The 13501-nt window shown below is 34.6% G+C and overlaps 1 protein-coding gene across 6 annotated transcripts in view; it reads right to left on the bottom strand.

Annotated features, from left to right (window-relative positions):
* The window catches only part of LRRC7 (leucine rich repeat containing 7), a 488385-nt gene that overhangs the window by 339604 nt on the left and 135280 nt on the right, over window positions 1-13501 (bottom strand). Inside the window, exon 3 of one of the 6 annotated variants that reach the window (XM_073234116.1) lies at window positions 6641-6716. The exons of the other annotated variants lie outside the window; for them this stretch is intronic. Within the exon in view, the coding sequence (XP_073090217.1) occupies window position 6641 (1 nt within the window). The 5' untranslated portion in view covers window positions 6642-6716. The remainder of the gene's footprint in view (window positions 1-6640; window positions 6717-13501) is intronic. 6 annotated transcript variants of the gene reach the window in all.

Raw genomic sequence — 13501 nt, 5'->3', positions numbered from 1 at the left:
TAAGAGTTCATATTTATAATTGTTGGGTCTGTTTATTTAGTGTCTTCTTCTAAAGAAATGTGAAGCCCCACATGAAATATATAAAACCAGACTCTTCAATACAGTCAGACCTTGCAGTGATATATCTAACTGCTTTGTAACTTCTAAATTCCCTAATTTAGAGCTTCTACAGAAAGCTTCCTTTGTAATGATAAATTATCTAGGAAAAGCAAAATATACCTGTTTCATGTAACACAAATTAATGGGGGTGGCTATTAGAGTTCATTAGTTTTACATCTACCCCTGTGGTACAAGATAGGCAAAGATGAACAATATATGAAGAAGAATGAAAGACAAGAGGCTACTTAACTAGAGGCCATGTAAGTAAATGAAACATCTATCTAAGAAGAAAATCTGGCAGTTAAAGGAGTTATCTGGCAAGATGATGGTGGAGAATAACTTGGAAGAGAGAATCAGTGGATGCACAAATAAAAATCTCTTACAGCAAAGTATTTAAAATAGTAGCCTAGCCCTTCATATTCATTTTCTCCACTCTCTCCTGGGATGCTGTGAGGAGATGCCCAACCCAGATTTCCTGGCAGATAGCACCATTCATTCTCCCAGCTGCTGGAAGGCAGCTTGCTAATGGCACACAGGTACATCCCTCTGGGCACTGTGTTTTACAAAAGGGGATTATCTCACCCTGGATACACTCCTCCAGTGACTAGCTGATTCTTGTTTACAAGCCCAGCCCCCTTACCTCCCTTTGACATAATTTGAAGGGTTTCCCAGCTAGAGTACCACCCCACAGTTTTATCAGGGCCTCTGTTCCAACCTCACTGTAGTTGAATTTCTCTCTCTACCCAGTACTCTCCAATCATCCCTATCTTTAGCTCAGAGCCTATTTCCAAGGAATCCAATAATAATGAGATAATAATCTTCATCTTGGAGCTTGTTTCCAAGGGACCCAATCTAAGACACAGTCAGTTCTTTAATCTACACTATTATGAAATTGTCTGATAGAACCAACAGATTCCATGAATTCTTAGATTTCTTTACAGTATTTACTTAACTCTGCTGACCTTCCTTCCTCCCTTCTTCCCGCCCTTCCTTCCTTCTTTTCTTTCTCTCTCTCTCTTTCTTTTCTTCCTTTCTTTCTTTCTTTTCCTTCCTTCCCCCCTTCCTCCCTCCCTCCTTCCTTTCCTTCCTTTCTTTTCTTTCTTAGCATTTTTTCCTGTCTTGCTTCTGTGAACTTGCTTTACCTTGATCCTCTTCCTGCCTCTCTAAATGTTTTTTGTTTTGGGTTTGGGTTCTGGTTTTAACCCAAGTTTTGCACTTGGTCTCTTTTCACCTTGCTTTGTACTTTTTCTTGGGAAATCTCATTTACATCATAGAGACAGAAAGTAAAAGGGTGGTTGTCAGGGGCTGGGGAGAAGAACCGAGGAGTTAGTGTTTAATGGGCAGTTTTGCCAGATGAAAGGAGTTAAGGAGATGGGTGGTGGTGATGGTTTCACATCAACATGATTTCTCTTAATACTACTGAACTGTACACTTAAAAATGGTTAAGAAAGTAAATTTTATGTGCTGTTTAACCACAATTTTAAAAACAATTTGAAGAGATTTTAAAAGCCATTTAAATAATAAAACAAATAAATCATCAAAGGAGCACCAGTAAGACTGATGCCTTTCTTCCAACAGAAAGAATGGAAGCTACAACAGTTGGAATGACATCTTCAAAGTTCTATAATGAGTAAAAATAATGTTCAGAAACAACAATGAAATAAAGAGTTTTCAGTGAAATACAAATTAGAAAGAAAAATTATTTCCAGCACACTGGCACTAAAAGAAACTGTAAGAGTCCTTTGGACATAAGGAAAACATTCCCAAATGGAAACATAGATACATGGGAAGAAAAGAAAGACAGTTGAAAGGGTAACTATGAAGGTAAATGTAAGTGGGTATTGATCATACAAAACAATAATAGAAATGTCTTGAGTGAGGGTTAAGATACCTATAGAAAAATGCATCACAGTATTAGTGGCAGAAGATGGGGTTAAAGTCTTCTAATGTTCTATCAGTAACAGAGAATTGTTAAAAGTAACTATTTGTATTAAACTGTAATAAGTCAAGGACAAATGTGGAAATCTCTGGAGTAACCACTATAAGACCAATAAAAGAAAGTATATCTAATAAGATAACAGAAAAAATTGAATAACAAGAAGTATCAAATTAATCCAAAATCTAAAAGTAAACAATGGATAAAGGAACCAAATTAGGTGGATTAAAGAGAAAATATAAAGTAACACGATGGATATATACTCAACTGTATCAGCAATTAAATATAAATATAAGTAGACTGAGTACTCCAGTAAAGGATCAGTATTATCAGACTAGATTTTTTAAAAGTCTATTATATGATGCTTATAATAAATCATAAATAAAAGAACATAAGAAGGTTGAAAGTAGGAGGCAAAAAGAAATATCATGCAGATATTAACTAAAAGAAAGCTGTGCTAAAAACAAAGAGTAGACTTTCAGGCAATAATCATCATTAGAGATAAAAAGGGACATTTTGTAATGACAGTGATCAATCCATAAAGAATGCAGATATTAATTGTGGTTATATCGTTTGGGTGGCTTTCAGAGCAGTTTTTACTTTTTTCATCATACTTTCATGTATTATTTGAAATTTTTACAATGGATTATTTTGATAACCTGAAATAAGACAATAAAGCTATTGTAAATAAAGCTAAAGTAATACAAAGATTCAAAAGAAGTCTGTTTCTAAAGACAAAATTTAATAAGATTGAATGGTTAAAATGCCCTAATTTCAATTATGAAAAAATTAAGTTTATAGTGCTAGGACAAGAAAAGTAAAAATAGAACTAATGAGAATTAGGTAAAAATCTCACATAAAAGTGTTACATGATCCCATGTTCCCTTTAGTTTTATTTGTTTATTTAAGGATTTGAAAACAGTCGAATAATTCAGAGCATTTTCTGCAAGAAGATGATAGTACTCTAACAAGAATGTGGGAATAATCTAAAGGGAGAAGACCACTGATTCACTGATTCATTCAGTAATTACTTATAAGTACTTACTATATGCAGATACTGGTTGAAATTATTATTTGTGAGGCTGGGAAATAATAAAAAAAATACATATATATATTGGTCTCTGCCCCCATTTCCTGATACAGGGTTCCCAAATCCCTTAGCATCTCCTGGAAAATGGGAATGTCTTTTGTCCTAATGAAGTGACTCTGAGCTCCAGGATAACTCTTGGATGGGTGCTGTCAATGGAAGACAAAGTCACAATCAGAATCTTGGAATTGTTCAGCCCATTTTCCATTCTCCAGGGAGTTGCAGGGGCTGGAAATGGAGTTAGGAATTGATTATGCCTATGTCAGAAAGCTTCCACAAAATTGCAGTAGTATGGGGTTTGGAAAACTTCTCGGTGTTGAGCATATCCCCATACCAGTAGGATTATACACCCTGATGCTACAGGGACAGAGCTCCTGAGCTTGGGAATGAACCATCCCCTACCTTGCTCTATGATTCTTCATCTGGTTGTTCATCTGTATCCTTACGGTACCCTTTAATAAACTAGTAGACATAAGTAAATATTTCCCTGAGTTCTGTGAATTGTTCAAGTAAATAATCTAATCCAAAGGGAGTAGGTCACAGGAACTCAGTTTGTAGCCAAGTCAGACTGAATGTGTGGGTGACTTGAGACCTACTACTTGTCATTGCCTTCTGGAGTGTGGGTGGGTGGGGGCAGTCTTGTGGGACTGAGCCTTGAACTGTGGGAACTAATGCTATCTCCAGGTAGCGAGTATCAGAATTGAGTTAAATTGTAGGATGTCCAGCTGATGTAACAGAAAAGTCTTGCTGTGGGGAAAAACTCCCAAACATCTAGTGTCAGAAGTGTTGTGTGTTAGGAAATGTGAGAGTAAAAAAGAACACAGGAAGACTGGGTTTTTCCCAACACAGAGGCAAATGGAATATTTATTAGCCTACTGTGAGAAACCATTTATGAGATTACTAAATGAAATAATACTTAGTGGGATTGTCCAATAATAAAGATTTCTTTAACCAAGGTACAATAAATTGAATTAGCTATTCCAATTATGGGAAAATTTAGGGTGTTTATAACTGAATGAAATTGTGAGAATAAGTTAGTATGAGTCAAAAAAATAAAACTACCTAAAGATAAATCTGAAAAACATGATTCTATTATTGCAATTGATATAGGAAGGATATAAGGTAAATAATAAAGACAGTATACTGAAAGGATTCATAAATCTATGTAGCCTCCAGAATTGGATTATCTCCATTAGTGTTTCCAAAGACTCAATAACTGTGATGTCTCCAAAAGCTTTTTCTCCCTCAGTCATCCTTTAGGATTTTCAGCAGCATTTAACACTGTTAAACTCTATGAATATCTCTCTCTTTGGTTTCTTTAAAAATTAAAAAAACAAAACAGAAATACAGGAAGCCAGTTTTCCTAGTACTTCCAACTATTGCTCAAATTTGGTGGCTGATTCCTCTTCCTCTAAACAGAATTTCACTAATTGAATATTGATGGTCTTGAGACTTGTACTTGTGTAATGTTCCCCTTTCCTCTGTACATGTTTTCTGTCGGATTAAACTCTGGTGGCTTCAACTACTATCTCTACTCAAATATATCCAGCCTATGTGTCTTCCAATCCTAGAACTTAAGTTCCCACCAACTGTGCGATGTCTCCATTTTGCTACACTAGAGGCACCTGAATTTCACACTCCAAACTCGTTACCATTTTAACACCCTCTACTGAAAGGTAACTGCTCTTCTTTTAATGTTCTAGATCTCAAATAACAGTATCACTGGCAGTCCAAACCAAGTTCCTGTAGAATCCAGTGAAGAAGGTATTTGTTTCAAACGAAAGTCCCACTCTTTAGTGCTCCTGCCACCACTTTAGTTTGACTCCTAAAATTTCCCACCTGGATTACTGCAAGCATCAATTTCCTGGACTCCCACCACGAGATTCTCCCCTAACAGTCCACCAGGAGTTTTTCCTTTTTTATTAACTTTTGTTTTAAATTCTTTAATTCCTTTTAAACTATGATCTTCATTTTCTTCTGAGCTAAAAATTGATGTCTATTAACCAAGGTATTTCTAGACACGTTTTCACAATGTTCTCTCCATTAATACAAAGACAGCTCAACTGAATTATTTTAAAAGTCTTTGAATTTTTCAGGTGCTTTCCTTTGCACTGCCTCAGTATAAGCTCGTATCACTGTATGACAACCCAAGATAAAAGTCTAAGTTTATAAACCAAATACATTAAGAGCTAATCATTTACATTATAATGATGTTTTTCATCTCTGTTGAGTCATTGGTTAGCATTCTTCTCAACAAAATATATGGTTCCAATTGCATAAATATTGGACAGAGTTTATATGTGAGGTGCTTATCATTGATGAGTTTCATTTGTGAAGCCTTAAAAGATTGAATGGGAAAAAACTTCTGTTGGCTTATATAATTTATTAGGAATCTCTATTGTTAAGCAATTGAAACACAATTTTAAACATTTTTTATAATTATAGAATTTCTAATACTCTAAGATTTTAAATAGAAAAATATTTATTTATAATTACTAAAATAACTTGTGGATACTGCCATCATTTCTTAGATATTTCTCTTTGTAAATTGTAAGCACCATTACCATTAAAAACCATCTGGTAAATTAAGAATTAACTGTATTGTTTTATCTTTAAAAAGATGTCTATTATTTGTGTATGTATAAAAATATATTTATGTGTGTGTGTGTATATAAATACATATGTATGTAATTTTAACTATAAAATCAGTTTCTAATTGCAAACTTAAATCCTTAATCCATACCAAGGAAAGATTTAATGTAAATGCTTTCTAAAATCCTTTTTTTTTTTACCTTTAACATTTTGTGGTTCTATTACGATCTTCAAGATACATTTGAGAAAAAGAATCAGCTCCAGCCACTTTAATATGGAACAATGAGATTTTCAAAGATTCTTCTTGCCTTTCAAATAATCTTATTTACCCATCTCACATTCTTAAGTCCTTTTTTAATCCATTCATCCAAATATGGCATGTTTTTATCACTGAACTTCCTATTCCATTTCTTGAAAATGTCAGTGAGTACTGATATATGGAGAGTTACAGCTTTGTGTCTGGATTTCATTTGATATTACCTTGAAATTTTGAAATGTAACCTTCAAAAGTAAATATAATTTCACTGTATTTCTTAAAAGCATGATTATAATTTCTATTAATGGTTTCTGAGAGGAATTAATACATTTCCATAGTGGCTAAATATTCTCACTCTTTTTATGCAGGAATTAATTATGCAGCAATATTGTTGAAATTAGGGCCCTAAAAATAAGGCCTGAGAGAGGATAACAATATTTAAACTCATGTTTCTGACTAAATAATCATTTCATTATTGTTAGAATTTTTTTTTCCTGAAATCCATAGTTATCATTTTTTTTCTAACTATTTTTGTGATGTAATATAGTTAACATAAATACTATTAAGAATGAATCTAAAGTTACAAGACTACTTGGTCATATAAAGGAAAATTCCCAGAACACTACTGAATTCTATATATTTAAGCATAGTAAAATAATATAGTATCTACTTGCTAGTTATTCCTGTCTCTGCAGACTTCTAGGTTGTGACCACTTTGACTTGCATTTTTTTCATGTAGCGGGCTCCTTTAAAAAAAAAGAAAATTTAAAAATTTTAATTAACTGTACTTATAAATTGACAAATGCATCTAAATGAACATAATAATCAAGAATGGAATGTGAAGAGCTTAATCAGTTGCTTTTCTAATCATCAGGTTATATAGCCCATCAGAGTAGTTTTACAAATACTACCACTTTAAATATCTGAGCTGTGAATATATAAATTCATTGTGGAACCAAAGGATGAAAGTATTATTCAATATTCCTTCTTAAAGCAACACTTCCATACCTGCAAGGAAAATTCTTTGTATAGTGATTTTCCTTCTTGTTTTATTTCCAGTAACTAGTAACTGTGAAATGTTATTTTCCCAAAATTTTGAATATTATGAAACAATTTCTTTTAAAATGTTTCCTAATTTAGATTCTTATGGGTCAGAATTACCTTTAGCTCTAATTATTTGGAATGAATAAAGTTTTATGTTCTTACTATTACACCTTAAACTCTGAGTTGGTAATTCTCAGTGATTATTAAAACAAAGTGCTTTTACACTGGCACTCATTAGATGTGCCAATATTCATAGCTTGATGTGTTCAATATATTATTATTATAATAATGGAGTCTAAAATACTCACATGTACTTGTAATAATTAAATGTATTTTAGAAAAGTGACTGCATTAGAATAATGCAATAAACACATTTTTTTAGTATTGTAGTTGTGATCTATAAAATGATCACAGGAAATAAAGGAAGGTTGATACAGGAAATAAAGAAGACAATTATTCCTTGAAATTATTTGTTTGAATACTTAATGTAAATCTTTTACATTTATAAAACCCAAGAATCTCTATATAATTATTAAATGTATAAGTCAGGACTGAAGGGAACCTCCATTTATCAGCGGAACAGAGAAGTTGATAGTCCATGCACAGAGTCAGATAGGGCTTGCTTTTAAGAGTCATAAAGGGAGGTTTTGTTGTTATTATTTAGTTCAATTTTCTAATCAAAAATTTAAAAAGAGGAGTAAAAGGACCAAGAAAATATTTAAGATCTGCTTAATAAAGTCAATTGTACACAGTAAGGCTTAGATACTAAAAAAAATCTCTTCTTAAAATTTGGACTCCAGAGAATATTTTGGAAAATAAAAACTATAGTGAAAATATATAAATAGCAATTAAAATGCTCGCAATTATGTTTACTTGATTAAGTCATTCCTTACTTGTAAAAATGCACAGTCTTAGGATAGATAAAGCTTAGCAAGCCATGTGTTTAGGCTGAAGTAATTTTCTGATTATAAATGCATTATTAAAATGAATAGAAATTAACATATTTTGTAGTTATGATTGTTCTTTTGTCTTAACTTTTATACTAAAATTAAAAGTGATTTACATACCAACATTAATTACAGTGGTATATTTCAAAATGCTTATAGTCCTCAATATATTATCTTGAATTTTGTAGAAATACAAAAATACAGTCTGAATAAACACAACTTAATACAGTCTAGGTCCACAGATTAGAAAATGGAATCATCTGTTTTAGTTTCTTTATCTGTAAAATGGCAATAGTAATTAACCTTAATTGTCTCATAGCTTTTTAAAAAAATGATAAAGTAAGCTCTTAACAGTGAAGCACTCTCCTTTAAAGAAAGGTATTTGTTATTATTGTCTTATTTTAACAAGTAAAATTAGAAGCCTAAAATATATTATTCAAGTACCCAAGAAAGTGATATATACTTTAAAGTGTTATCTTCTTGCCAGTTTTTTGAAAATAAAAATCACCTCTGTACTTTCAGGCAGATTTATCATTCAATGTAATGCAAGGAACATATGTCTGAATTAAACATAATTAATTACTATTATATTATTATACTATATGATACTACACGATATAATATTACTATAATAATAGTTATTATTTTACTATAGTTACAGGAATTGGACCTTGCCATGGCTAGTGTTATATACATACTCTTCAGAAAAGGGAGATAATATTAGGAAAACACATTCTTTTCAACACAGTATTTCATTTTTCTTTTACAAAAGACCTAATACCAAGTTTGTTACATGTGACGTCACACTTTTAAGGCCAATCTCGAATGAGAAAAAAAAAAGAACCTTTGGTAGAATAGAGACCAGCATACCAGCTTGACAGTTCTCTTTTACTAAATAACTTAAAACTAGATACTTACAAGAAAAATAAATTTTCAAGGTTAGTTTGTTTGTTATCAGTGCCATCAATATCCTGATAGGTCCAGTGTTTGCTTGGCTAAGTACCTGACCCTCCAGGGTAAAGTCCATTTTAAAAGACTTAGTGGGAGAGCTTATATATGGAAGCATTGTTCAAAAGCCTTTTAAAATTCCTTGTTTTGGGGCTACATACCTTTTGTGGTATTTCAGATTTCCAGTTTTTTAGTCAACATTAAAATATAACCTCTTCACTCAGAGCTTTAATTGTGTGTAAATGATCACACACACACACACACACACACACACACACACACACACACACACACACACACACACAACCCATTCACTGCATTAGGTGGATGCCAATGAGCACTAGCCCCTTCCTTCCTGCATGGCCCAAACTGGAGCTGTTTAATCCCAGTATGACCTGCCTCTGACCTGCTACTTGGAAGTAGAAAGTACGCATGGAAAGTCATTAGGTGTAAACTCCTACTTAAAACATGGTGTCGTGGTAGCAAAGCCTTGTTCAGTTATGCTTCTTTTCAGGGTTTGTCACTCTGCAGACACTGAAATACATAACAAGTATTATTGGTACAGCGCTTGAGCTATGGCTGACCCGTAAATAGGCTAGATTTGGATGCCAATCACTACAACTCTCAGCTTCACATTTCATTTTATTTTAATGAGATTGCCTAATGAAAGTGCTTTAATGTTCATCAAAACTAACCTTTCAAATCCAGAGGGCAAAATGGGCACTCTGATAACACTAAAGTTTTAGATTTAGGTTTCCAATTACTACTGTATTAAAATAAATTTGCAGGGGGTTTGAAATGTCAAGAATGCTTTGAAATACACATTGAATTGGGTAAGAACTTTAACTGTCTCATGGTTAATGTTCTCTCAGTGTTTTGTGATGTGACTACTAATAGTCTTTGACAATTTAATGTTAATAATGTTCTCAGAGCTAATGAGGTAGTAGCATTGCGTATCACAGAAATTTGATAATACTAACTCAAGCAAGGATTATGGTAGAGAACATATTTAGGTTAAATAACAAACTTGCAAGACATTTTAAGTAGCCACAGTCTGTTCATTATTTCAGGAGGAATTTCACCACAGCCGTATAGACAGTGAGAATATACTATACTTTGAAGGTCACCAGTATCTTCAGAAAATTCATTAGGGTTTGTTATCGCATCTAACAGGTATCAACCTAAAAGAATTAGAGTCCAGAAAGCGAGACATCATACACTCAACACTGTATTTATAAGATCTGTGTGCAGCAAAAGACATCTTAGAGGTAGCACTATACAGCATTTGAATACAACGGCAGAATTTTAAAGTCCAGATATCAAGGACTTTCAGAAACTAGAAGGGCAAAACAGAATTCCTAATATGAGACTGAAGCCTTCTGAGTATCCAGCCCGTGTGGGCTCTGGGACAAGTTATGAATACATTTCCCTAGAAGAGTTTATCGTTAAGGGGCAGACATCCAAAGTAGACTTAAATTTAATCTGAAATATGGTGTGACGCAAGTGTGCACACTGTTTGTAGGAGCCTGGAGGAGGGGCCTTCTGCAGGGTAAGGGTTCATGGCAGACTTCTGACTCAGTGATCACTCAGCACCTTGGATGCCCCAAGCATTTTATGTTTCATTAAATTTTTAAAGAATTTCAATCAACAAAACCAAGACTCCTTAAGTTTCTTCTATGTGTATGTCTTACTTCAAGGCCAGTAAAAAGAAAAAAAATGTCAGAGCCTTGTGAATCACTATAAGGCTTTCATTATTCCTTTTACATTTATGCCCCTTTCCAAGTCCCTTCAATTCTACAGGGAGGGAGAGGAGATGCCCATAGAGCTGCTTGGCTTGGGTGGTGCTGGCGAGGGAAGGCGGCCTTGCAGATGGACCCAAGACTGGACTAGATGGGGGGGGCACCCTTTTGCCTCCCTCTGCTATCAGTCTCCTGCCTTCACATTGTGTTAGATCATATTATCTCAGTCATGATCTTAAATGAAACTTAAAGTCTGGGTTCATGTATCCACACACATATTTACATACATCAACAATTTTTCCTTATTATCACAGACAGTAAGTCATATGCAACAATATTTCCTATGCATTTTTGAAACAGAAGTCATCAACCAAGAGAGACCCTCAGGAAGTCCATCTTTCCTGTAAATCAACTTCCTATCATGGACATTACCTCTTTAATCTTAAAATGGTTCTGTTAGGTATGTATCATTATTCTCTTCCCATAGGTGAAAAAACTGACCTTGGGGTCAATTCATTGCTGGAATAGTTTATTCATTCACTGAGGAACTGAAGAGCTTTTTTTTCTTGCCATGTACCATACCAGACTAAGTGTTGCCACCAAAGACCTCACAATCTAGGTAGAAACAAAGCTGTGTGTTCACCACACCATTTGCTTCTCCTGGAAACACAAAAAAAGACTGGGTTTCTGTGTCCATCACCTCCTACTGCAGCCAGAATGGGGCCAGGTGACTGTCTTTTGGACAATGGTGAATAAAGGTAACTGAAGTCCCTGCTAGGCCTGGCCTTGGGAAAAACCATCTCATTTGATCTTTTGGTTCTCCTTTCCCGGGTTAGGGGGCACGGACAAGTTAACACAGCTACACAGTAGGAGGGCTTCTCAATCTGCACTGAACTATAGCAAGAGGGAGAAAAAAACTTTTATTGTACTAAACCGCTGATATTTATGGTTTAATCTGTTATCACAGTATATGCTATTCTTTTTTGCTTGTTTAATATAAAGTTTCATGGGCAAGACAAACACGAGACAATTGAATACAAAAAACACAATTGCTTGGAAGGGAACAAAATGAGTACACTGAGCTAGAATAACAAAGGAGACCTTTTTATAGCAGGTTGTATCATGACTCAGAAATATCCCTTTCCCACCCCTCATATATCCAAGGGAGGAGTATATCACTAATGCTGAGTTGAGCTCTGTTAACTTTCTCTTGTCAACTGAATAGGTGGAAGTAATGGTGGACCAGTTCTCACTTAATAGGCCTTGTGTGTTTCCGTTCATACTGTTACACCTCTGCCATGTATAAGAGCTATGAAATGAACATGTCCAGATTAGCCCACTGATCCTAGGACGAAAATCAGCATACAGAGCAGAGTAGTACAGCAGAGTCACCCTAGATTAGCTGACCTCTAACTGACCTCCAGACATGAACAAGCCCAAATGAGATCAGCAGAACCCCTGAGTGGAGGGCTCAACCTGGCTTGACAGACCCCTAACCTACTCCCAGACATTTGGATTAAATAAATGTTCTTTATTGTATGCCACTGAGATTTTGATGTTGTTTGTTATTCAGCATTATTGTAGCAATAGCGAATGGATACTCTTCTTAGGGAAGGTGGTCAGAGAAAACCTCACTTAACAGGTAACATTTAACCAGACAACTAAGGCATAAAAGAGAGCTATCTTTCTAAGCAGCCAGTAATGAAATTCCAGGGAGAAAGATCAACATTCAAAAACACACGGAAGTATACGGAATACTCTGAGGAGCTAAATAATGGCCATTGTGCTTGAGCCTAATAAGCATGAAATTGAGTAACTCAAGAACAGACTGGAGAGATAAGGAGGTGACACATAAGACCTTTTCGCTCTGGTAGGAAATTAATTTTTAAAATTTCCAAGAGCCAATAGAATCTTCAGATTACCTGTTTAAGGCTAGTGCAGAGGTGACCAATGAGTTGGAAGAAAGGACAAGGAATACTTGACTTGAAAATGCACTTACATAGCAAGAACATGAAAGTTTTTAACTTAGACTTTATGCATCATATGTATATATTCATATATATATGCATTGGTTTTGAGAGTTATATATTCATATATGTAGAGAGAGAATATAAAGAGTATATATTCATATATATATATTGGATTTGAGAGTTCTGATGGAGAGCAGAGGCCCCTCCACATTTCCCCTGGTACTGATAGCTGGTAGACCAGGCACAACAGCTAAGAGCAGGAAGCCTAGGAAGCCCTAACCAATTTCAGAGAACAGTTCTGATCTCTCTACTTTTATTTGCCCAATAGTGTATGTAATTTCTCTTACCCAGGGGTATATTCCTGGAACCCCTACTGTCTTATACCACTCCATGAAACTACATGGTCCACCAGAATAAGTAATGTACAGTGAAAGATACAAAAGAATATAAACGGGCCATTGTAACTAAATTTCACTACCATCACATCTTGGCCTATCTGGGTCTTCATTGCTTTTTGTCAGTTCTACAGTAACAATATGCTTCTTCACTGGTCTGTAGGACACTAACTTTAGTTACCTCCAAGACTATGATGTGATGTAGAGATGACTTCCTAAAACATTTCACATGCAGGTTTGACTTGGGGGAGAAAGGGCAAGGAAAAGAAGAACATTTACTGAGTGCTTATTTTATGCCATATACTTTCCTAGTTGATTAGAGATCATCTTTCTCTCAGGTTGGTTCCCCCTACAGAAGACTGTGCCTATGACAAAAATTGAAAATAAATATTTTGCTTGGGAGGCAATCTTAGGAAATTCTAGTAGAAGAATAAATAAAGAGGTGAGATCAGGAACTGAAGGAAGCCAGTAATAGGTATGTAATGTGG

This window comes from Manis javanica, chromosome 4, assembly GCF_040802235.1.
Source record: "Manis javanica isolate MJ-LG chromosome 4, MJ_LKY, whole genome shotgun sequence".
Classification (NCBI taxonomy): domain Eukaryota; kingdom Metazoa; phylum Chordata; class Mammalia; order Pholidota; family Manidae; genus Manis; species Manis javanica.
Note: the sequence above shows the minus strand (reverse complement) of the source record. Positions and strands in the feature narration are given on the sequence as shown.